Genomic DNA, 26,321 nt, shown 5'->3' on the forward strand with positions numbered 1-26,321 from the left:
CAGAACCAAACTTTACAACTTATTGTCTTACCTAGACAAGGCGCACCAAAAGAAGTTTGAGAACACCAAGGTGACACATCATTTTAGCACAGATTAGAAAAGAATCTTTTCAGTTCTTTTTTAAATGAAAAATCTTGTTTAGGGTATTTGTTGAGAAGGGATGGCAGATTGTTTTAATGACTGAAATTTGTATGTGGTGCAGAAATTGGGAACTAACCAGTGTGGAAGGTTTTTAATGCATACATCTGTTATTCGCTGCTGCAATGATGCAACAAGTTTAATAAAATTGACAGATTCTGCATAAGATTCGGCTGCATAATGGTTATGGCTCCTCTCAATGTGCGATGTGTGATATGGCAGTACAAAGGTGCCCATGACAGAATTAACGAGCATATGCTGCCATAGACTTACATACGCATAGGCTGAATCCATGTTCCTAGTTTGAAATAATGGGGGTCGAATGAACGAGATTTCACTCCACATTGTTTCCCCAGCCCCTCTGACATACCAGCTATGAGCTTTCTCGTGGCCCTCCAGTAGGGGCAGGTAGATTTGCCGACACACCTGCCAGTCATATAATTTTATTTGCAGGGGGTTTGGAGCACATGATGACTGCGACTACTGGCCTTCAGCTAGCCAGCCGAGCCTATAGCATCATGTTGTTTAGAATCAAAGTCTTCTTGCAGATTTTTTTTTTTTCCTAAAAGACATCTGGCCAGTCCGAAGCCGATGAGCACTTCCCTCATTTCCATTCATGCGGCATTACTGTTCTTCCGAGCTGGGCTCCGCAGTCATGTCGCACTGTTTTGTGGAGTGAACCCTCCCCATGCATAAGGCCATGTGCAAAGAAGCTTCATCGCTACCATGTCACACATTCAAAGAAACCATAACCATTACGCAGCGGAAACACTCAATGTGTGCATGAATTAAATCATTTTGATCTTGCACAAAAAATCAACATCGCCACACAGTTTTCATATTGAAGGCGATGACCATTGTCCAGGTGTTTTCCCAATAGAATTTTTATTCACACAAAAGGTTTTCGAATGCCATTTGGCAACTTGACATTTGTATATTTCGGACATTTCTCCTACTCCCTTATGTCCAAACTACTAAGGTTTCGCTGCAGTAGAAGCAAAGTCTGCTGTCAATTGAAGCAGGTTTAATTGTACACCCATGTAAGAACAATTCTTAAAGCAAGCAAAATGGCAGATAACACAGCAGCATTGTAGGCTACCAAGAAGCAGTTTTCACTGGTGGCAACATGAATGAAGAGCAACAACTTAGGCTTGAAAAAAAACTCGCCTGATAAATTTCTGTCCAAAAGCGATGCTTCATTTGCTTTTTGGTGTGGCGCAGTGTCTTCACATTCTTAATCACATCTAAGTGTGAAAGCACACCCATGATTCTGGGGAAGCCATGCACTTGGCAAATGTTCAGAAATTCGAAGGTCTCCATTTCAAACCCATAGCTGGCGTCCACCATGAGCAGAACCTGCAATATATTTCCCCATCATACACAGCTACGCGGGCCCTGCTGCTTTCTGCTACAACAAAATCTAAAGGTCAGGCAGAAAAAGTTCACATGAACTAGAAACATTGCACTGCATTAAAAAGAAGAATCACCAAAATTAAAACTGCACTTTCATGACTAGCTTTGCCCCATGATCAAGAAGAAATGGCAGGCAAAGGCAGGCACCAATACTACAAGCCAGCCCATGCATTCTTGTAAACATCTGCCATTGGTCAGTAACTAAAATGGCAGCATGAGAAAAGACTTCACATGTGGTTTCATAACACAAAGGTGGCAATAAAACTTGTATGATGAATCGGGACTGTTGCTTTTGCTTAATTATACAATTAAATAATCCTTTTAAAGTAACAGTGGTGGAACCGACAAACAGCTTCTGGTAGCATTAAAAAGGGCCTGCTGAATGAGAAATGAACCTTAAAAGAGTTTAGGTATGGCCTAGTTGGTTGATCATGTTTGGTCAAACTGGTGCAGATGCTGAGGGAGGGCACAAATGAAAGAAGACAATACAGCCTGACTTACAGCTTTTGCAGCAGAAGAAAATGCAATTTGCAACAAAAATTTCAGCTTTTGCAGCAGGTAAAATAATGTTTTGTAGCATAACAGATGTTCTCACTTTCTAGCAAAAAAAAAAGTCCTTTCTGGAAATTTACAAATGATGCTCCAAGTGTTTCTGCACAGCATGCATTTTACTGCTGGTGTTGACACAACCCCATCCACACAGCGACTTGTTTTCATGATGCATTACATGCAGTAGTTTGCAGGTTACGTGTGCTCATGTCCCTGCGTGAATGAGGTTGTGTCAACACTAGCAGTAGCCTAGCACACGTAACCTGCAAACTACTGCATGCAGTGCATCATGAAAACCGAACAGAGCAGGAGTACTGGAGCCTGTCAACATTTTTCATCAGCGTGTTCATGGCCAACGGCTGGCCGTGTCGAGGCATGACATGATCCACCTTGAGATGCTGCGCTATCATTTTGCAATCCATAAGTACAGAGTGGAAACGACAGCTCTTGCAATGGTCGAAAGCGAATTTCTTTTGCAAGGCATACTGCTATAGAGCACATTTTCCACTGTGCATGTTAAGCTAGTGACGCAAGTTTTGTGGTGCAGGAACACCCGCAATTTTTAGATACTTGTTCGAGACTTCAAATGAAAACCCACAGAACAACTCAAATCGAATTACTGATTCTTTTCACAAGCAATCTAAGTATCGGATATCTCTACAGAACTACCTTCTGTGACAGTTATGGAACGAGCGTGCAGCCAACATTTATAAGTATCAGCTTCAGTTTCACTCTCCCCAACGTTTTTAAATTATTTCTTTAATACAGATGTGGCAGAAAATCAAGCAAAAACTATTTTGTAGTAGCATGTAACAGAACTCTCCAACCGGGGCAGTCTAGCACAAATGGCGCAGCTGTTCCACTACTGCAACAGATAGTGAATGAATGTTATCCACTCCTCAAGTCTTGTCACGTTTTCAGGAGTTTACAAGTTTGTGCACTTAACTTGTATTCACTACATATTTTTTACTTACCAAATCAGCCACTTTTGCCACATCTATCATGCAGTTAACATCATTGTTGCATTCGATAAGAGTCAGCCTGCGTTTCTTGCCTGAAAATTGACAAAAAAATTAGCAAGACAGCAAAACTACACAAAACAAAATGCCGCCAGTGTCTAGTTCTGGCTTCCCGTAATTGTATGACAGCAGAAATTTCAAGATGCCAGCAATGAAGCTGTTCATAAAGTTTTAGTGTTTCCACGAAAGGTCAAACAAAGATGGCGGGTCGACTTTATAGATTTATTTTAAAATTTTATATATTGTTGCTTGATGACTGGAAATAAGAGACCTGCAATTTGTTTTGCTGCCAAAAATTTTTTCAAGACATAGGAAATTAAAAATGACAAAGAAGTGGAGTGTCGCACTTATCTTCTCAGCTGCTTTGGCCAGCTTTGGTTATGAATTACACAAAATATAATAAATTTAGATTTAATTTGGTCTCCAATAAAGCAGAAAAAATGTTGAAATAAACTAAGTTCGAATTATCAAATGGGCTCGAAAAAGCTGTCGAAAACAGTTTGCATTGCAGAAATTTTATTTGATGAGCACCTGCATGACAGCTGTCTGCATATGAGATGAAACCCGGGTGAAAATGAGTTTTTTCCCGGTTTCGTTAAGCGCTTTGCTTTGAGCGCACTGCTGGGAAGGTTGAACGATTGCTCGAAAACTGTAAAAGCCTCACTGCTCTTTTCGCAGGGAACTCTGCATTATGCCTCTGTACAAAACAGCCCTGTTGCGTTTAGAGGATGCTTCACCGCGAATTGCAACAGTGAAGCATTGCAGTGAAGCGCCAATGCGATAAAACTGCACATGTCTGAAAAGTGAATGCACGCCAGGGATATACGTGCATGCGTGAGAACAGCATGATGCCACCCCCCCCCCCCCAAAAAAGAACAGTAACGCCTCCGCAACATCAGACACAGGTCCAACCACAGCCGCAGGATGATATCAATGAAAGCCAATCTAAGACTACAGTAGAATCTCGATAATATGAATTCCAAGGGAGCACGCAAAATATTCGTATCATCCCGAATTCGTATGATCCAAAACAAGTCAACTTCCACATGGGAATGAATTGAAAATGAACCAAACTTTATTATGTACTTGCGGCCGAAAAAGTCCGTAATGCTTGTCTGCACTTTTTTGCTGTTGATGTCGCGGACGAGCTCCACCTGAAAGGCATAGAACCATGCCGCCGTTTCGTCGCTCACGCTGCCGGCACTTACGGTGCGGCGCAGAACGTCCAAAGCATGAAGAGTATCTGCCGTTGACGGCGGCTGATCACACTCGTCGTCAGCGTCACCATTGCTGTCAGGCTCATTTTAGCAATCATTCGCTTCGTTGACCAAGTCTTCAATAGACCTCAGCCCACAGGTCGCGACGTTGTCGTCCGCGGTAACGAAGTCCCGAGCCGAAGCTTCAGTTTCCAGATTGTCCCAGCCCTCAATCGTGACGTCTTCATCTGGCTCTTGACAATCTCCTGCCGAAGCCGCATCAAGTCGGATGGCAAATCCGCACTTTCTAAAACAGTTCGAGATTGTGTCTGAAGTTACACTATCCCACGACATGGCTAGAAAGTGCAAAGCATCTAAGAGACTGATCTGCAAGTTTGCTTCTTTACGGTCAATTTTCACCAGCAGACGCCCCACTAGAAGTCCTTTGAAATGATGATTCACATTTCTAATTATCACAGCGTCCAGTGGCTGAAGATGGCTGGTAGTGTTCGCCGGCAGGAACCTTACTTTCCCGTTATTGAATGTCATTTCCTTTGGGTGGGCAGAGCACTGGTCCACGAAAAGACAAATTTTCCGGTTTCTTGACGCCATTTTCCGATCAAGGCTTGTCAAGAACTCGCGGAAAAAATCTCCAGTCATCCATGCCTTTCGGTTACCTTTGTAACAGACAGGCAAATGCTCTGCCGATCGGAAACACCTCGGTTTCTTCGACTTACCGATGACGGTAAGCTGAAGTTTCTCGGATCCATCCGAGTTGCAGCAAAAGAGTACTGTTACTCTCTCCTTGCTTTTCTGGCCGCCCTGGCATGCCTGGCCTTTTACGCACAAACTTCTTTCCGGTTGAAGGTTGAAAAAGAGGCCTCATCGTCGGCATTAAATGTGTCGCGTGGCACGTACTCCGAAATCATTGCCGGCAGCGTGTTCAGCCACTCATCTACAGCCGACTGGTCCACTTTCTTGCCTTCACCTGAGACGACCCGGCAGACAAGTCCGTGCCGCTCCTTACACCGGTGCAGCCATCCCCCAGACGCTTGGAAATTTTCAATTCCAAGCAAAAGCGCGACGGTGTCGGCTTTTTCACGTAGCACCTTGCCGTCCTCGTTGACGCCGGCCGCTGTCACTTCGCGGAACCAAGTCAGCAGAACCTCTTCCAGCTTGACATGGGTTGCTCGCTGTTTTTGTCTGCTTCACGTTCGCACCGAAGTGCTGCACATTCTTCAAGATGACATCTCGCTGCCCAACAATGGTGCAGAGCGTCGATGGTGTCAACCCTAGACCCTCTTCAGCACTTCAAGCTTTTCCTTAAAAGAAAGAGCTTTACGCTTCCGTAACATTTCAGCAGCAGCGAACGCTTGCGTCTTTCTAACGTTTGGGCAGTTCACGTCACAGCAAACGACAGAAAGAAGCGGCGAACGGAGAACTACTGTAGCGGCAGCCAGCGTCACAGGCCTCGTGGGAACAGCCGGCGAGACAACTTTTCGATAGACCAATGAGCTGCCAGCGAATGAGGGACGTACACGACTGGGCACGTGCCTCGCCTTAGCTGTCCTTGTCTAGTGCTCGTCGGTTTACTACGAAAGGGGGTGGGGGTAGGGTGCTTAGTGGGGTGAGGGGGTTGGAGAGGAGAGGCAGCGGCCGCGTGGGTACCCTCTCCCCCTGTGAGCTCTTGCGCCGAATTGCTCGGTGGCTTTGTGCGTTTGTACAACGCGTTCGTATCATTCGCGGCGGGGGCGGGGGGGGGAGTGGAGAGGAGTTAGCGGCGGCCGCGGCGGTTATGTTAACCTCTTGAGGCCAGCCGCGCCGGCCCGCTCGCATGCGAGACTGGTTTGCAAGTTCGTATCAACCACGGCGGGTTCAGAAATTCTTCGTATCACCCCGAATCTTAATGTATTCTATACAATGTAGTCCGTTCAAAGCATTCTTAAAATTCGTATCATCCCGAAATTCGTACCAGCCGTAATCATATCATCGAGATTCTACTGTATGCGATTGAGTTCATTTAAAAAATGGCGAACTTCCCATCGTCATCATACATGCCACAGTGAGCATATTGTGTATGGACAGAACTGCTACATGCAATTCAGGTTCAGAGAGGCGTATTTCAGTGATCGCTGGTGGCGTGTGTTGTACCTCAGCGTGATCCCCCATCCAAATTACCCACATCGAGGCCCACCCATGTCCGAATTAAGGTGCGTCCGACGTCATGGGCATCAGCTGGTGTTTCGTACTAACGGGGGTCAAAATGGAGGCTTTAGTCCAAAACTACATGAAAAGTGATTTTTCTACATCCTATGATGAGAATTATTTAGAAGTGCAATGGTTCTAAAGATTTTTGCTCTAATTCACGAAAGAAAAATATACAAATAACAGCTGCTACAAACAAAAGTGGAATCAATTAGCTGCTATTCATTTCAATTCAGAAACTTGGCTCGTGCCACCCGCCTTTCGTGACAACAGCTTTAGGATAAACACAACTTTGGGCGTGGATATGGCTGCATCCTTCTGCAGTGAGCACCCAGTGATGCTCAACCCACGCTTTCTATGCTTTCGATGGTCAATTACCAGTGCTGCTCAAGTACAGCTTGGCGCAACAGGTCAGATTGGCACAGAATGGTGCAATTTGCACAACCCTTCCACCACTGATGTGGCCGTAATTACTACTGCAACAAAATTATGTTTTTAATGATTTTGAAAGCTGAATTAAAGGAGAATAGATGGGTAAAGTGTAAAAAACATGAAAAACAATTTTTTCTTAGTATCTCCAGAAATTGGCATTGTTCACCGTTTTCTTGAAATTAGCATAATCATATCTCTGTACTGAAACAATAAATATAAGCTTCAGCAGTTTGATAGATAAGTATGCTGAGAACATAGTGTGAAAATATTGCCACTCTGCCACAAACGTTTTGATATAAAGGCCTGCAAAGTAGGTAAAATTTTGTTTACTGGGCCGATTAACAAATTTTATAAAAACATCTATACTGCCCAGAAAAGCCAAAAATAAAAACCAAAATAAAATACAAATACAAATAAAAATATGCATATATTTAGTCAGACAATATTCAGCTACCTATTATATTTTGCTAAAGTTGGCCAAAACAGCAAAAAAGATAAGTGCGGCACTCCACCTCCTCATATATATTAATTCCCTGTGCATCGAAAAAATTACTGGCAGCAAAACAGATTACAGATCTGTTCTTTCCAGTCATCCAGCAAATATACACAAAATTTTGAAATAAATTTAACTGAAATAAATTTTAAAGGTCTACCGACCATCCTTTATTTGATTTTACATGGAATCACCCAAAAAACAATTTTAGTTATTGAACAATTTTTAAAAACTTCTCTTTTAGCAAGAAGAAAACAACAAAAAATTCAGAAATAATTATGCATGCAGCTGGCGTAATGTGCAATATGGCCGGATCGTGAGGCAAATATTTCTTTCTCGAGGGAAAAAATATTATTAAAACAGCGTGCTTTTAAAATGGCTTTACCACTGGGCTCTCCAGCTCTGAGCAGAAGCCAACTTTATGTGAGCCTTGGAGCCGTGAGGCAAAGCATGTAGCATGCAAGAAAAAAACAAAAAAGGTGGTTTAAAACGTGGAAAGTAGGTGGTGAAGTCAGTTAAGAAAGTAAAACAGTAAAAGTACAGCAAGAAGCAGAGAAGGGAAGAAACAGCTGAACATTCACAGCCCTGTGCAGCATGAAGCACGAGGCAGAATGAAGCACGACACAACAGCGGCATGAAGTGGAGGTGCAACATGTGCAGTATTTCCACACTTGACTGTTGCATGCATTTCTCATCTACAGCCTCTTAAATGACAAAAACAGTGAAAAACAATCCTGTGTTTCGCATGAAATCAAACTCAGTTGTATTCGTAGCCATGTTGGATTCATGCTAAAATAGCACTTCCACATGATGTAAACAAAAAACCTTACAAATGAAAAACGAAAATGGCACAAAGAGATGGCAAGAGAGAGATGGAAGGTATTTTGGAGTGTTTTTTTCCATAAAGCAACAAGACGTGTTTAGTAAGTACCCACTGAATTATCAGACATCCTCTTTAGGGCCATGTCACCATCAACAACTGATATAGTAGTAAAGATTTTTGCTGCTCCAAAGACTCTACTACAAGGGTTCTACTGCATGTCAATTATATTCCTCATACCTCAAACTTTTACACCATGAGAATAACATTTTCCTCAAGATTGCAATACATGTTTTGACCACTGAAGCTTCTTTCTCACCGGACACTATTGTGATGGGTCCTGTTATAGTGCTGACAAACTGCCTCGTAAAATTCTTGATGAGGCATTGCACAAGAGTAGTCTTGCCCACTTTAGGAGGTCCAACGACAGCCACAATGTACGGCGGTGGCTCAAGTGGAGTGCGATCCACAAGTGGGACATGATGTCTCTTTTCCTGGAGGTCCTTTGCCCTTAAAAAGAAAATGAGAGCCTGCTTGACATAACACAAAAAGCTCCAGCAATCTAGGAGACAATTGCAAAAACAAATGCCTTGCACATTTGCAAGTACACATCTCAAAGACATTTCAAATTCACTCTGAAACGCCTTCCATCAAGCTTGCAAGGCATCAAGAAAGCTGATTAATAGATTACTTTACAAAATAAAGCAACACTTTGGGTTATGAGGCATGTAACAGAAGGGGAGGGAACCCAAATAGGTGCTGTCTACCTGGTGTACAGTGCACTGAAACTCCAGTACATGACCACTTATGCAGCTCTACCTGCATTAGAATGCAGCTGCTGTGGCCGCCCACCTAACTAAACCTCACAAGCTGAACATCATAAGAATCTGCCAGGCTCAAATTTATAAGCAAGTCTACGGAAATTTTATTATTTATAACCCCCCCCCCCCCCCCCCCTCCTAAAAGCACTTTCTAGAAGAGTATTACAGGGTGTGCTGGAGATGTACCATAATGCAAAGTATAGCAGGAAGCATCTAGTATGACAAACCAAACCATAGACAAAACAAAGAAAGCATCAGAAATGTATGGGCTACAAGCATGATGGAATTACCGCAGCCAAAATGAAACCTTTTGGAAAAACAACATAATAAACAATACGAAAATTCAAAATCAAACACATATGGTAAGCAAAAAAGAATAGAACTGCCTACATATAACAAGCAGCAGAAAAAAAATTTGCCGACAATTATGTTACTTCCTAATGCGAAATTCGAGCAGAGCTCACGAGCTGTTTCCTCTTTTCAATAGACTGAGGCAAAGAATTTGAGTAGGAGATGTGTGTACAATTAGGCAATTTTTTATATTTCACACATATTCCTTGTTCAAGAAACAATCCACTAACAGTTTTTAATTTTCATGAAGGAAGCTTTGTGATCAGGGAAACAGATCGATATGCGCTCTATAAGGAATGTCACCCTTCCGCACAGATTGCATGCATGAAGAACATAGTCTGAAACTGACACAAGTCCAAGTTGGCAAACGCCAGCTGGAGACCCTTGCGGCGGCAAGTATCTGGAAGCGGTTTCACATCAATTTGGAACCAGAGGCGACCATGGGGGGTGGGGGTGGGTATACGCAGTGGCAAACGGCGGCGGCTATGCATTTCGGTTTGAGTGTGGGGGAGAAATGGCACTAAATGCACGCACAGCTAGAGAAGCGCGCTGCGCCGGCGGCAGAGCTCGTTACGAGGGACAACGGCGACACCGCGAAACACAAAAACGGTCGCCATAGAGTTGCACTCTAAGCCTTGCTTTCACTTGCTAAAAGCGATTGAAATGTCGCATTCATTTCAGTTGCGAAATTAGGCTGCCAGTTGCAGTCAATAACAGCTTTCAGTATGAAAGATTTGGCAACAATTGAAGTGTGGCATATGATGTGCTATGACACTGTGACCATCTTGAAAGGATGATCACAGCATGAAAAGGCTGCCAATGGTCAATGAAAGAAATAGTCAAGAACCAATGAATTATGATAAATTGTGAAGAAGTGTTAAGTGCACATATTTGCAATGATTGGAAATGTTATCAAGCCCAACACCAGCTATAAATAAATGCCATGACACCAGTAGGACATTAGTAATTTGGGAAGAAAAAAAAAACGACAGGATTGTGCTTGAGTCTGCTTAAGAGCAGAAATGGCAAAAGCCACTTTACAGAACAGTTTTCACTAACTTCATCATCACTGTCACCCCTACTATCATTATCATCATCACAATTGCTATTATCACCATTACAATTATCACTAACTGCAGCATCATTGTCATCGCTACCATTATCATCATCACTAACTGCTCCGTCATTATCGTTACTATCATCCTTATCATTATCACCAACTGCACGGTCATCGCTATCATCCTCACACTAGACGAGGAGAATTACAATCGTTTTCTCATGCCCGTGGCGTAGCGTAGTGATTTGTGCGCTCAGCTGGAGGATTGGAGAGATACTGGTTCGATTCCCAGTGGAGACATTTTTTTAATGCAAAAGCATTACCTCGCTATATTCGCAGATTTCTGTCAGAAGATCGTGTCCGCAGGCCGCGTCCATAGACCGCGTCCGCAGGCCGCGTCCACAAAATCGTGTCCGCAGCAGTTGTATTTGAGAAGTGGTAGAGGTTATGAGTGGTGTTAATCGATATAGGGTGGCATAATGTTGTTGTTAAAAAATAATTAGGTCAATAAGGTAATTAATTAGAGGCAAACCAGGCACAGTAGTGTCTGCAGCAGTTGTGAGTAATTGAGAAGTGGTAGAGGTTAATGAGTGGTGTCAATCGATAGAGGGTGATGTAATGTGTTCGAAAATATGATTAGACCAATAAGTTAATTAGGTAAATAATTAGAGGCAAAAATGTAAAAGTAAAGGCAAAAATGGTCTTATTAGCCAACGACTTAGAGCCACATTTGAATGTATCAAATACTAAAATAGTTGATTAAATTGGTCAATTAAGGTGACGTCAAGCAACCTGAAGTCGAGCCAAAAAAAGGGCACAGAAAAGGATTGACGCGCAATTTGGAAGTACCAAAGACTAAAACACGTAAACAAGAAGTGAATTAATGTGACGTAGAGGATGTGACTGCCAACCAAGATACGTATAACGCGTGCTATGGTCTTTCCAGTTGTGATGTATGGATGCGAGAGTTGGACTGTGAAGAAGGCTGACCGCCGAAGAATTGACGCATTTGAACTGCGGTGCTGGTGGAGACTCTTGAGAGTTCCTTGGACTGCCAGAAGATCAAATCAGTCGATATTGTCGACCATAAACCATGACTGCTCAATGGAGAGTCAAATTCTAAAGTTAAAGCTCAGCTACTTTGGTCATCTGATGAGAAGAGAGGAGTCACTGAAGAAAGATTTGATGTTGGGAAAAGTTGAGGGTCACCGGAGAAGGAGTAGGCAGCGAACGCGATGGTTAGATGGCATCCTCGAGGCGCTGCAGATGAAGTTATGTGATGTTAAAAAGATAGTGAGAGACTGGAAAGCATGGCGTGATATGGTCCATAGGGTCACGAAGAGTCGGACACGACTGAACTGAACTGAGAGGATGTGACGTCACGCAACCGGAAGTAGAGCCGAAAATGGGCATAGGGAGGGATTGGCGCGCAATTTGAAAGTACCAAAGACTAAAACAAGAAGTGAATTAAGAAACTAGAAGCAGCCAACAGCAGCATCTGTGCTTCCACCTTACTACAATGCAGATTCTGTAGTGCTCTTTAATTTTTTTTCCTCAAGGTTAGTCCTTGCGAGCATCCCCTATGGACATGTCCCCAGTGCATGAACCAAGAATGGCTTTTGCCTTAAAAATCAGTGGTGATACAGTCGAACCCGGATATATTGAATTTTAGTCATATCAAACTCATGGAATATCCCCCTGAAAATCCCATGTAAAAGTATAGGAAAGCCGCGTCATATATCGAACTCAATTTCACCGGTCGTTCGATATATCGAACTCCGCCCCACGCACTGGAAAGTGTGCCTTCCCCAAAGATGATCGCATCACCCTCGGCCGTTTGCCGCGTGATGTTTCCAAGCTACGCGCGGAAGGAATGAGAGGGGACAGTTCGACTAGGGCAGCGCCGCGCCCATTCCCCAAAGGCGCGCGCATCTGCGGTTATCGTTTCCCGCGCGCCAGCACGTGACGTTTGCAAGCCATGTGCGTGAATGAACCAGAGAGAAGTGGTGGGAACGAGAGGGGAAAAACGCGATAGAGCGAAACGCAAGGGTGTGCCTATTCTTTTGCCGAGCTATCTCTCTCCTTCCTCTTTCCCGGCCTTTGTTCGCAGTAGCACGCGCTACGCATGCGCCAAGCCAGCTCAACCCGTTTTCAGACAGACGTTGGACGCTTCCTCCAGTGTGTGTTGCGAACCCTCTGCGCGCGGCGGCCAACGTGGCTATGGCGCCTGCGGAAGTTAAGAAGCAGCAGATTTTTTTTTTTTGCGAGAGTCGTTTGTTCTTACTGGTTGTGCTGTACGTGCGGCGTAGCGTAAGATATGGCGCTACGAAGCGGCTTTTTTTGTTGTTTCTTTTGCGGGAGTCGTTTATTCTTGCATGTATGAATCAACGAAAGCATGCGGTCAGCTGCGATCATGACACCGGCTTTTAGCATTTTTCGCTTCAACAGCATTTGCAGCTACTTTATCACGCTTTCCAATGATTTTGTAGCAGTAGACTGCGCCCGCGCTTGCGTGATAAATCGAACCAGGCTTGTGCAATTAAGCCATCACGGGCAGTCTGCCAAGTTCGCTCCCGCAGCCCCCCATCAGGAGCTATCAAAAGATAAACACGCCGCGAAGTTATCGCTGCGCAGCATCTTGGCACGCTGCCAAGAAATGAGCTGTGGATGAAAGGACCAAAACGGAGTGCGACATGCAAGCGATAACGCTGGCCATTTCTGCAGCAGCGACACAGAAACCTTGTTTTGAGCTGCCGCCGTGGCTCGTACGGCAGAGGGACGCAGTTCCAAGTTGGAAATTTTTTGCTCTGTCGCTGCCGCTCGTCGCCGAGATCGCTTAATCGCGTGCATGTGAGCGAGCTGGCCTTAACGCTTTTTTTTTTTTTTTTCAAAATTCTCGAGTGCAAAAGTGGAGTGTGGGTTTATTATGCGAGTGAGTTGATTACGCGACAAACACAGTATCGTTTTTTCGCATCGTAAGTGCCGTCCCAAGCCGATTTCTGTATATCGAATTATCGATATATCGAACTATTTCACAATCCCCTTCGAGTTCGATATATCCGGGTTTTACTGTACTACTCAGCAGCTGCTACTTGAATGGCCAGTCTCGAAGGGAGCGCACCGTCCTAGGACACTGCTTCGTGAATTTCATGACAGGCGATGTGCCGACGAATGGCATTCAGCACATGCGCGCTGCCAGCCGTATGGTGCTGGTTCATGTTGACGCGGCTAGAATGTGTGTGCGAGTAGGAGGGGGGATGGGGGGGCGAATTCTCACCAGGCGTGCCACAGCCAGCATGATGTTGGCAACTGCATCCGCCGATCAGCCACATACCAATAACCTCCTAGTATAACAAAGCCTTTATGCATGCTCATGGAGCGTTCCATAAATAAAAGTGGGCAATGATGAACAACATAAAAGCACATCACAGATGGCCAACAGTATAGGAAAGGTACTTTAAGGCAAACTTCACACTGCTTGAGTCTGCATGAAACAACCAACCCCAACCTTAGTGTGCCAGGCATACCAATGCTTGTGCTATCGGGCAGTGCAACTTCAGTGAATGCCTCCTCCATGCATGACAGTGACAGCTACTGTGACAGAGGGCCCACAATGCTCTATGAGCATCTCCACCATTGTGCTGCAAGCAACACTGCTTGAAGCCACATTTTCCATATGCATATCAGGAGGATACACCACCTTTCCAACCACACTTTTGCAGTGCTCCTTTCCAACATGGCGGCCACATGATGCAGCTGCAAGAAATGTGCAGACACTACCGCAATTTCAAACAGTGCACTAGGTTGCAAGTTGATATGATGCTTTGGACACTCAACGAGAGCCACTGCATAGGTTCTTTGCTGCTCTTCTGCATTAGCTTCTAGCAAGCAACTATTGAATGACCAGTTGATGCAAGAAATCACTTAATCTCATTTTTCTTACAGAAAACTGACATCAAATGCACATACTTCACTAAATTTAAAGGGCAAATCCAGCACATTAACAATTAAATTAAGAGTGCAAAGAATCATACAGACATGCCCAAAAATTCTCTGCAATACTTCCTTTTTGATTTACAGTCACCTTTCATGTGACTGGATTTCTTGAACCAACATGTTTGGTTCATGGCTCCTTTTCCCAAGCATTTCACCCCAGAAGAGCCGAGCACCAGGCCGGGGGAAATCTTGCACCCATTGGAAACCGGTGGGTACCCGGCGGTACTGGGGATCGAACCCCGTACCTCCCGAATGCGAGGCGGATGCTCTACCACAAGGCCACCGCTTTCATGGTGGCTAGCTGGGTGTTTAAACCAATGCATGAGCAATGACTGGGAAACCAAGTTGGTTACCAGCCACTACAGAATTCGACAGCGGCTGTAGTTTGGGAAGGACACAGCTTTGTTGATAACCGAGCACAAAAATGGGGCTAAACAAAAACATGACTGGAAACTGAACAAAATCTAGCTGGTTCCAATAGCGATTTTGAAGGTCTTTACAAAACTGCATGTTGTGATTCTGTTAAACAAGTCAGTTGCTCCTTTACCGGGAGGTTATGATCCTGCCTACTACTGATGTAGAGAATATTAAAGCTCCCTACACCTGACGTGAATGAGAAATGAGCAGCAGTGGCAGGACCTAGTGTACAGAACTGGAAATGAAGTGTCCCGACTTGTGCCCTGCAAGCATAATGGTTTTGCAGTAGTTGCAGTGTAATAGTGTTAATGTTTATATGAGCCACCTCCTCCAAGTACTGCGAACAAGTGTACAAAACCCACTGCCAAATTCTGTCTCGGTGTGAGATCATGGCACAGACACACTAGTACAGAGCACTCTAACAGTGCACTGGGGAGTGCATTAATGTTATCTGCAAGTGGCTTAGTGCTGTCATTGCGCCTGAACATTCACATGGATTGATTTCTACTTCTCACGCCTAATATACATCAAGCCTGGCAGGCAGTGGCAAATTTTGTAAATTGCGGTGTCAAATGTCCTGAAGCAACATATGGGCTATGTAGAGGGACCTGAATTAATTTAGACTGAGTGGGGTTCTTTACTGTGTAGAAGTCTGAACAAACAACAGTTCTAGTGGGAGAAATGTTAGAATCAGCAACAGTGAAAATGAGCTTTCACAGAAACTTGCAGCATTACAAACATCAGCAACAGTGAAAATGAGCTTTCACAGAAACTTTCAGCATTACAAACTTCTGCTATGTTCATACAAGCATGGTGTCTACACAGAAGGCTTCAAGGCTTCAGAAACTAACAATTCACATTACTAAGTACTGCCTGGAGACTACTGCGGCTGGCATTGACAATGAACTTACCTTCTGAACTTTTTCTCTGCTTTTTGGACAGACTGGACAGAAAAAGCTTTTGGATTCCGTTGTTTTGCAGTCAGTTCCTGGACATGCTCATTTTTCTTCTCCTTCTTCTCTGCTTTCCGACCACTGTGGCGAGCTCGATGTGCCTTTACTTTCTGGTCGTCATCCATGGCAACTGGAAGCTGCATGTAATAAACAAAGTGCCAAACTAACAGTTAGCTGAGTGAGAACAGAAGTAACATCATGTAATTAGAGTAGTTATGAGGCAACAAGTCATTCCGATTTTCAAAGAACGACTTTTCTATCTGTAGCCTGTGCACCAGCACAATATGAACCGCACACTATAAACTTTCGTCTTGCGGCTTCTGCACCTGTGCTACCAGTTCCTGGACATGTACAGGTGCTGTTGCAGTTCAAAACTGAACACCAAGTTCGAATAAAAGCTTTAGACTATTTTGACTTGGTAGATTAAAACGTGGAGTCTGGCACTTTGATGCGCTCAAGCCCCACCATAGTTTTTAGTTCACATCAATGAGACGTACACTGCCATTTTCCACCTTGTGCATGTCCAGTGAATGCAAGGGTAACGTTTTACTCCTTCAGCTTCTTTACTTCACTGTCTTTTGCTAGTGGATTTTCGTTTTCGCTTGAACAACGTGGGGATTTCCTTAATTTCAACAGAGTGATAGGCCTTGTATGGCTTTTCCAACAAACCTTAAGGTTTCTAGTAGTTCGCACATTTGTGGCGTCACCCCCAGAACACTTCCAAGTGCGCTTTTATCTGATGTAGGCTTGACACCCTTTTTATTGACAAAGAGGTTTATGATGTACCTGCTTTTATTCACAGCACAAGCATTGGAACAACTGGCACATTCTTTGTAGCCGGAGAAGTTTCCCAATGGTTCGCCTAGTGGCAGTTTTTAGTGCCTGCTTTGATCCCTGCCCTCACTTCTCTTTCCAACGGCGATTCAAAAGGCTGGGAGATGTTATGTCACATGCACAGGGCATTTTTTTCCTCCAATCACTTGTGCCCAAATTTAAATATTTATTGTGCTCCATGCTTCTCTAATTTATGAAAATTCTATATACATTAGGCCCCACCAAGGTGCGTCATACATCTCCTATAGGTGTGCTGCTATCATTTCGACTACAGCGGCCCCAAAGCAACGTGCCACCAGCCTGTTGCTCTTTTCACAATCGCTTAATCTAATTGGAACAGATCAAAATTAGTAGGCAATGCAATGGTCCACTGTGCGGCAAAAATCCCCTTGCAGGCAGCCAGTTTGGGTGCAGTTTTTGTGCAATATTGTGTTTTGGAGCGGAACGAAGAAAATGGAGCACCACTTCCATCCCTACAAGGACACCGTTAAACACTGCAAATGAAAAATGGAATGCACGGCAAACATCTGTCTTCTAGGACGAGTGGTCCAACTTCTGGAGGTGTCACTCGCGAGTGCTTCGAAATGCGAGGATGCGACCACCAGACACCTTACACAATACATTCAAAATGTATAAAATAACTGCTAAGAAATTTATGAATATGAAATAAGCCACGCTGGCAGTGATTCTACAAAACAATGGAAAATGATTCACTCATTCTTAAATAGGAATCCTACTACAGCTTCAATGAAGGAAGTCCAAACAGATACACATTTGTTGTGATACTCGCGACATTGCGAATGCTTTCATCGATTCATTCGTGATCGTTCAGCTTCACGTTAACTTACCCCATTCAGTTCTACCCTTGTCTACCTCATAGTTTCTTTGTTTTCCCGGTTTCTCCGGATGAGGTGCGCACCGTCATTATGAATCGGAAAGATGCAAGCCCAGGTCTTCCCTACTTCCATTCTTTTCATACCAAGCTAATATCTTCTCCGATTTGCAATGTGTTCTCCTACATCGCCAACTTAATCTTCAAGACAGGCATCTTCCCTAGCACACTAAAAAAAGCCAAACTAATACCCATCTTCAGAAAAGGCGGCAGACGCCCAACAAGTAACTATCGTCCCATTGCCATTTTTTCCTTCTTTAGCAGTAATTGAAAAGCTGTTCGTCGTCCGTCTGGCAAATTACCTCACAAAATTTAACATCATATCTTATCAGTTTGACTTCCTGTCTGGTTTTACAAATAAATTAGCCTTAGTTTCTTAATTAAATATGTTATTGATTGTGGTCAATTAGCTGGCGCATTATACATTGATCTGTCGAAGGCATTTGATTCATTTAATCGCAACATACTTTTCGATAAATTAAATGCCCTTGGAGTATCTGGTCCTGCATTAACATTTACCTGCAGCTACCTACCTGCTTAACCGAATCCAAGCAGTTTGCATCTCTGACACTCTACATCGAAAACTATTAATGTTGGTGTTACCCAGGGTTCCTTCGTTGGACCACTTCTTTTTCAAATATACATCAATGATCTGCCATCGTACTTTAAACTTTCTTTCTGAATGAATATTATACGCCGATGATACTACCATACTAGCATCTGACACGTGCATAGATTCTTTTACAGATAAATTGAATACCGATGCAGCAAACCAACCTGGTGTCAAAATAACATGCTTACAATTAATGCCTCTAAATCTAGCTTTGTCATCTTATCTCCTCACCAGACTATTCCTGCATGCCTACACATTTCCCCCAACTCTCACATACATACTCTTTGTCACTGACCATGCTGTTTCTTGGCATAAAGCCACTTATAATTTAACAGACATATAACCTCCCTTATAAGAAAAACAGCATACGGCATAAGGGTACTCATCTAGGTGCGATATTACTTCAATTTACACATGCTCATCCACTCTACTATGCTTTCATCCATAGTCATATTAACTATTGTATTTCTTCTAGGGGAAACACATACAGAACACACACAGCACCGCTACAACACATACAAAATCAAGTCATGCGCATCATTACGCAAGCCATTTGTGCAGTGCTGCACCCTTACTGCAAGATCATAGCATCCTTGGAGTCTCATCCACGTTTTATTATTCTGTTGACAACCTCATATTTAGGTTCATGAATGAATCACTTCCCATTTCAATAATTAACAGTACCCAGTTCCTGCGACCTAGTTTCACTCTCTTTTGATGCCAATACAATTTTTTACTACCAAACCTAGAACTAATTATGGCAAATTTGCAGTTAATTTATCTGCCTCATTTTTTGAGAATTCATTAACATTCAGTATAAAGCAATCATCTAACATTCATGCTTTCAAGTGTAGTTGTCATACTTTTCTTCTATCGCACTAAATAAATTTTTTTCACTGATGAGAAATACTTATCACTAGGGATTGGAGTTTTCGGTTTTTAATTTTCTGATAATTCGGCTGACTTTTTTCGGTGTTTATTTGCAAACACAACTTCCTTTTTTTTTTTCGGTTATTACTATTTTCTGCTGAATAAATATTGATTTTTTTCGGTGGTATAAAGGCATCCGTGTACAGTTAAAAGTGGCGTAGTGTACATTTCGGCTATTTTTTTCTTGCACATTGTTTTATCCACTTTTATTTAATGTACTGTTTCTTATATATACAGCTAAGAACCTGGAAGAAAATGCTATTGTCATGATGAAAATTAGCAATAAGACAAAACGAATATGTAAAAGATAAATTCACAGTTTTCACGAAGGAGTAACTGAAATATTATTTATTACGATCAAATTTTTGCATAAATCAAATTACTTAAAAAACAAACCCGCTTCTCTCGGCTTGTGTCTAAAAAGTGTCACGTGGAAAGAAACTGGCGGGCTTTGGTCTGAGTGATTTCTTGGATACACTTGCACTGCAAATTCTCAGGTCTATTCTTCACTCCTCGAAGGGCCTGCCTCACCACAGGCGCCCCTTCTCAAACGCTTGGCATGTATATGAGGGTCGGGAAGAACGGCTGCCGTTTTTCCCCCATTCGCAATACCATGAACAATGCGTCAAAACACTCAACCGCTGTACTTAAACCAACGATCCCACTGTCTTACATCATACCACTGGATTGAATACTGTTGTAATGTTCTCCCATCACCGAGAGTTCGCGGTGTACATGAAAAGGTGCTGACCTTTTTCGGTTTAAACAGAACTTCTTAAAATGTTTTTCGGCGTACCTTTATCGCTGTTTGTCGGTTTAAACCGAGAAGTCCAACCCCTACTTATCACATATTGTAATGTTTTCCTGTTTTACATTTATATAACATGTTCCCAAATTATGTTCCGCTTATATTTATGCCATCCTGTATTTCTAAGTGTTGTATATTTATATTACGTAACAGTTCCAGTTTTCACCCGCTGTTGTTTATATGTAATCATTTTAGTTTTTTTCATGCTTGTAACAGGAAGTCCCCTGTGCAGCCCTTGGCTTTTGCACCTCCTCCTGTATTTACCAAAATCTTTGTATCCAATCATTGCTCGTTGAATAAATTTTGATTCTGATACGAATGTTAATTTCTTCATCAAAAAGTCATAAATGTGAAAAAGTATTGGGGGGCAAAGCAAGCATCAAATGGATTGGTAGCATGCACACCTCCCAAAGGAATATGGAAACCTAACATTTGGTTGAATGTTTTATTCTTTATATGATGCGGAAGACGTTATACACGGGTCATCATGTGCAATTTGCCTAGGACTGTTAAATAATTTATTATTGAACTTCTTTCTCATCTGTTTCCATGTCAACAGCAGAGCAATGACTATGGTGTCAGTTAAGGCTAAGTCATGTGAGGGATAAAAAAATAATTGCGATGTAGTCGCTCCATCGTCATTTTAATTTACTGCAATGCCAAGCAAGCCTGCTTCAAGAACAGGGATCACAAAACGTGAAGAAATAATGGTTATATCACAGTATTTTCATTCCATCCCGTGAGCCAGACTTAATTTTGATGTCACAGCAATGGGTCGGCTGTTGAAACTGAAACAGGTAAGAAAAAGAAATTCAATGGACCTTTTTCCAGTAGGACACCCCTGTGGAAAAATTCGTTTCTAGTAGTGAGGGGGGTTTATTTTCCCAACATTAGCCGAGTGCAGTGCTGGTCTCGCCTAGCCTGAGCAGACACGCGTGTCTCTGTGGACATACCCTGACACCCCCCCCCCCCCCTCCCCCGCCACACACACACACCACCTGTTAAACCATGACAACGACCGACAACAACACGAAGCTGGCAAACCTGGCCCTGTCTTTGATGACGCAAGCTGGGAGAGACAAGGACAATATGATGCAACCATTCAGAAGGCATGGAAGATGCTAAGCATTGCATGCAATTATTGTGCAGCAGTTCCTCTCATCGATGAAGCGAGGGATGTCGTTTCCTTGAAAAGCACGTGCAGCGAAGTCCTCCCCCTATTTTCGCGTGGCATTCTGGTGAAAATGGCGGCAGAGGAGGCTTCGGTCATGCGCAGTAGCGCTACTTGAAAACGGTCCATTATATATTATTTAGCGTCGTAGGTAAAAACCACGCGGTGATCTATGTACTGTAAGCCGCAAAAGTTTGTGGGACCTCCAGTGCCTGGCAGAGTGAAAGAAAACTGCATTGCCGCGCCATCTGCTGCAATTGAGCCAGATGACGATACTAAAGGTAATTGCGTCCGAAACAGGCTTTGCGCATGCCTGTCCATTCTTCACCATCAAGCATGCCCCATCACTTGGTACCCTGTGAATGCTTATCAGATTCACGGGAACCAGCCGAGGCGCTGTGTGACATTCACCGCCAGTCTACTTTGGCAGGCGCAAAGAAAGGAGTTCGTCAGTGCATTTCGCACTACGCCCTGTGCAAAGATAGTGACGCAGCGATTCAGTGGCAGCAACGAGCATCAAAAGCGGATATCGGGGAAGCAAGCACCGAGACCTGCTTAGTAGCGAAGGAAGGAAAGGCGTGCGTAAAGAACGCTTCAGGCGCAATTTTCCTTACCCTCATCATTGGGTGCACTTACGGTAGATGGCGCACCAGTGCAGTTTCACGTAGGGTGCCTCGATGCCTTTCACAGACACTGCTCTCTCCGACGGCATGTTGGATCCCACTCGCCTGTTCGGAAGCATTGAGTGCAGTGGGGCGGCAGCCGGTTTCGATGATAAAACTACCGCTATCGTGCAAATTTCTGAAAATTTGATGTTCTACCAAGGCAGGATGGTATCAGAGAATGTTGTAGTAGTTGTGAAATGGAGTTGCGCTACATTCTGTCATGTTTTGTTAGTTATATGCCCAGAAGCTCTCTGCCTTGATAACAGTCTTTACATTCTAATATGCGTAGCATATCCCGGCGCAGTTTGCTCACCTACGATAGTCAAAATTTTGATTCCTTGGGACCAAGCATGAACATCTTGTAGTGTAACAAAAGTAGTGGGTATGTAAAAGAGCTGTTTTGAGAACATTTTGAGATGATGACAGGAGCTCCCTCTAGAAGGTTTCAGACTAGTTTGATATAATGACAGGGACGTTCTGGAGATCCTGTGTATAGCATGCATGTAGTAATATTGTAGTAATATATTTTATAAGTCTTAATTTGTCTGATAGTCATCTGTGGCTAGGTGCAATGTAATTTCAGCCTATGTTTCGCTTTTTTCTGCCCTCCAGCACGCCTTCACAAACAAAACTCCTCATTCTAAGCTACTTTCTGCACAATTCCATCAGAAGTCTTCTGTTTTGTCCACAAGACCTGCGTCACATGTCCTGATAAGAAGGCTCGAAAACGTATCATGCTCTCACAGCTGTGAAACTATGCCCCAGGCTATGTGGGGAATTGTTGGTAAAGACATTTCCACGAATTTGTCATTTTCTCATCTCTTTGTTCGTCATATTTTTGTCGTTTTAACTGGCGCTCTGTGAACTTGCACTTTTAGCTGAAATGATGGCTCCAAGGGAAGATGAGGATCTAATTTACTAGGCAACACCTAAATTTACCGAGGCTTTTTTCAGTAACCTGACAAAGAAGGCGCTTCATGATAAAATGGCCGCACTAAATAGGGGCTTTCGCTATGAAGTGTGTATCTGAAGCTATCGTCGCTAAATTTTGTGCAGTTCACAAAGACACTCAGACCACCACCCCCTCCTACCCTTTGATTTTTGCACCCTACCTCACTCCTCCCTAAGTTTTTAATGATTCTAGTAGGTACAAGTAATCCCCTTACCAAATTCACTATCATAAAGATGGCAGGAGGTAAAAAAAGGGCTTCCTTTTGTTTGCGTCACAGGCCATTGGCATAAGCAAAATTCGTCACGCATGTGCCTACGCAAAAATTTTGAGATTTCTTTATTTTTCTTGCTCATCTGGATGACTTCTGCGGCGATGAAAGCCTTGTCTATTGCCTTCCTGGATACTTTATTTCTGTGCGCTTTATGATTATAACTTTGTTTTTCATCCATTCCACACACATTTGCCTTGTCCAGCAATGATACAGCGAGAGCGCACGGCTCTGCACAAGCTACATAGGCGGCAAGTTCTCCTGCTTCCTTCTGATAGTTGCCGTAATTGAGCACGGCCTGGGCAACAATATTCACAGAGTGTAGCAACCAGGGGCTTATTTTGTCAGGTTTCTTGGTAAGCAGGTCGCCTGCAGCGGTTTTCTTTATCGTTAGATACATTTATATTAACTCCACTAAAATCAAGTCTGGTCCCCTTTTAGAGGTAAAGTGCAAAAACGCAGATGAAGAGAGGACAAAACTAGACACGCGCTTCATTCTTAAAACTAGACTTTTTTCTAGAATAATCAACTCTGCCCGCATTCTGTCGGGTTCATGTACACCAGGCTATATACAAAAACAACACTTTATTTAAATTTCTCCTAGATAAGTCAACATAGCAACTACAATCCCGCAAGCCAACCTACCGCCAATTCATGACCATTCCCATTCGGAGGAAACCTAACCGTCTAAAAGATATTGTTTCGAACAGGCGACTAGAAGAACTTGAGAAAATATGACCCCTTGGATTCAGATTTGTCCTCAGCTGTCCACACCAGAGAAGGATGGCTTGGAAGAAAAAATTGTATGTGATGCGTTGAATATACCTCAGATATCATACTGTAATAAGATAAAGGGAAGGGATCTGAATGAACGGTGGAAAAGTGGGTTTAAACTACACATAGAGAGTTACATTTGTAGGCTAGCTCACCCTCCACGCTGTTGGCACATTGGAGAACACCATCTTGGCGTTGTGAAAAGTCCTCGTGCTCGAACAACAAATGCAGCACGTTTGTACGGAATTTATCAAGCAAACTACAACCACTGCATCATAGAAGATCACTCCTGAAACTGCCAGAATATTACTGCCAAGAGCAGATAAAAAAATACCGTCCTTTTCTAGTTCATTCGCATTATTTCAGCCCTTGCCGCAAGTATTGCTCGCTGCACGCAACTGTCAAGTGGGACCCAACATGCCACCGGGAGGGGAAAACGGCGGCGCGGGGTGGTACAAAGGGTATCCTCACCCTGAAAGCGGAGGCGAAAGGCATCGAGACACCCTAGTTTTCCGCCACTCCGTCACGCGCTGGAGATATCGAAAACTTTTGCTGCTGACAGTACCGTAATTTCTTACGTACATTAACGAGAAACTGCTACCAAAATTTGGTGACATATTCCTTAAAATATTTATTTGTCATAATCTATTCACAGTTTGTAATACATTGAGTAATTATTTATTAACACAAGGTGATTGCTCCGAGCAGCTTAAGCCGAGAAATACCATTTAACTTCAATCTTGTTCGAACCTTCCGCGCTTTCTGACGTCTCTATGGCAACCAAACAACGCGCAGTCGTAACCCTAGTAGTCCTGTAAATTCGGAAGCAATGAGAACATATCGTGAATTTTAGCACTAAATTTTGGTGGTGTGGGGATCTCCAGACAAAGCAAAAGCTTCGTAAGCCTTTCGCTTGCCGTGAACGCGAGACACCGTGCAGCGGCAACGACGGATCGGTACAGAGGCGAACGGACCCCGCTAAGCCGGACGCCGCCATGCTACCTTGCGACACGCTACTTCAGAAAACACTGGCTCTCCACTAACGTTAACCCAAGATCCAAGGTATCCCTTAGGTTATGGTGCACTGAAGCATGCGCATTTCGATGCCCCAAACTTCTTGAGGACCCCTATCTTAAACCTATTCTCTTATCAGCACATACGACAACAAAAAGCCACGTGCGAGAAATGATCAAGACACCAAAGTACTACCTAGTTCAGTAACACCAGGAATCACATCGCATAACTATCACAAAAAATGACTTACTTCGGTCAGTCGTCAAGGCAACAAGACATTTTGACAGAACACACGCCTACACAGCACGTACTGCAACTCAAAACTTCGTCAAGCAGCCTGCCGCACCATCTCGCAGCTCATTTCATCCGCGGCGTGCAAATGCGTGCACCGCTGGAGTAGTTCCGCACCAGTATATAAAATACGCAATACGCAATAAGAAACAATATAAATAATTTTATCATCTTGCTAAAAACATTGCCATAATACTTATCTTTATTTTATGTTATTTTGCTCTTAATATTAGGTCATTAATTTTGTCCAATAGCGGCTGAACTTTGTAGTCGAAGGCTCAGTAACTTCCACATTTGTTTTTAGTTGCGCAAATGCTTTCGTTCGAAGAGAAATTTTTGTACGAACGGGCATTAGGCGCTTGATTAGGTTCTCCTTCGTAATTGCAGTTTCTGTTGGCCGATAGCTTGGACATTAATTGTTCAGAGTGAAAACTTTGATGCTTATTTGCCGCCCGCTGGCGTCAAGTTGCCGTATCCGAGCCAACCAAGCGTCGAGGGAGAGAGAACAGAAGAAAAAAAAAAAAGGAAAGAAATATGGGCAGCTGAGCCCAGGACAGCTGACAACAAGGGATCCGAATAATATCGCTCATTTTTGAGGGCACGCTGAAGAGGTCCGTCTGTAGGTTTTCGCCGCCGGTGCGGCAATATCTGAATCTGTTGTCGGCAAAGTTTCGCTGATGCGCTCCGACATGAGTCCCAGATCAACGTCGGGAAAGACGCTGGATGTTATAATTTGGGAAGTATAAATTTCTGTGGGCCGCTCCAATCGGCCCCGCGGTGCTCAGGCGTGGTAATGTTTGACTGGGACGAAGGAGACCGTTTTTCCTTCGAGGACAGCGACCGCTTTGAAGAAGATTCCCTCTGCTCCTGGATCAGCGAACCCGAAAGCCTCTGTAACAACTGGAGAGGCTGGAAAAGGCCGACGGGCAACCCATCTCACGCATCGGCGCTCCACGGCGGTCATTGTCGCTCAAAAGGTAAGCCTCGTTTTAGGCTTAAACTCAATTTTAATTAATTTTCTGTCGTTTGTTGGAATTGAAATATTGAATTACTGTCCAGATAAGTGTATTGCGAGCAATGCAAGGTTCTGGTTAAGCTGGAAGCGCCAGAAATTCGGGCGTCCAGCTCGGCCGTAACACCTGATTCGCCGTGCAATGGAAACCTGCATTTTACGTGCTGCTCTTCCTCGGCTCATCCCGTCAGTTCACTACCTGTGCCTGCTATTCTCTAGTAAAAGCGAACTGACTAG

General features: G+C 43.6%; 2 protein-coding genes across 6 annotated transcripts in view; one reads left to right on the forward strand and one right to left on the reverse strand.

The window, feature by feature from the left end:
• LOC146202869 (ribosome biogenesis protein BMS1 homolog) overlaps positions 1-25,172 on the reverse strand; it is a 97,937-nt gene extending 72,765 nt beyond the window's left edge. The window contains exons 1-5 of one of the 2 annotated variants that reach the window (XM_084588405.1): positions 25,032-25,172; positions 15,819-15,997; positions 8,585-8,775; positions 3,075-3,154; positions 1,306-1,494 (exon numbers count right to left, since the gene is read on the reverse strand). In XM_084588405.1, coding sequence (XP_084444531.1) covers positions 1,306-1,494; positions 3,075-3,154; positions 8,585-8,775; positions 15,819-15,985 — 627 coding nt within the window. In that variant the 5' untranslated portion in view covers positions 15,986-15,997; positions 25,032-25,172. Of the gene's footprint in view, positions 1-1,305; positions 1,495-3,074; positions 3,155-8,584; positions 8,776-15,818; positions 15,998-21,744; positions 21,764-25,031 lie in introns of those variants that run through there. The other variant, XM_084588406.1, reaches the window with a different exon arrangement.
• A 181-nt stretch (positions 25,173-25,353) lies between these two features.
• Dora (zinc finger SWIM domain-containing dorado) overlaps positions 25,354-26,321 on the forward strand; it is a 130,539-nt gene continuing 129,571 nt past the window's right edge. For all 4 annotated transcript variants that reach the window (XM_084588407.1, XM_084588409.1, XM_084588408.1 and 1 more), the window contains exon 1: positions 25,354-26,049. In XM_084588407.1, the coding sequence (XP_084444533.1) occupies positions 25,866-26,049 (184 nt within the window). In that variant the 5' untranslated portion in view covers positions 25,354-25,865. The remainder of the gene's footprint in view (positions 26,050-26,321) is intronic.

The sequence above is a fragment of the Amblyomma maculatum genome, chromosome 1 (assembly GCF_055883805.1).
Source record: "Amblyomma maculatum isolate TAMU_Amacu chromosome 1, ASM5588380v1, whole genome shotgun sequence".
Taxonomy (NCBI): domain Eukaryota; kingdom Metazoa; phylum Arthropoda; class Arachnida; order Ixodida; family Ixodidae; genus Amblyomma; species Amblyomma maculatum.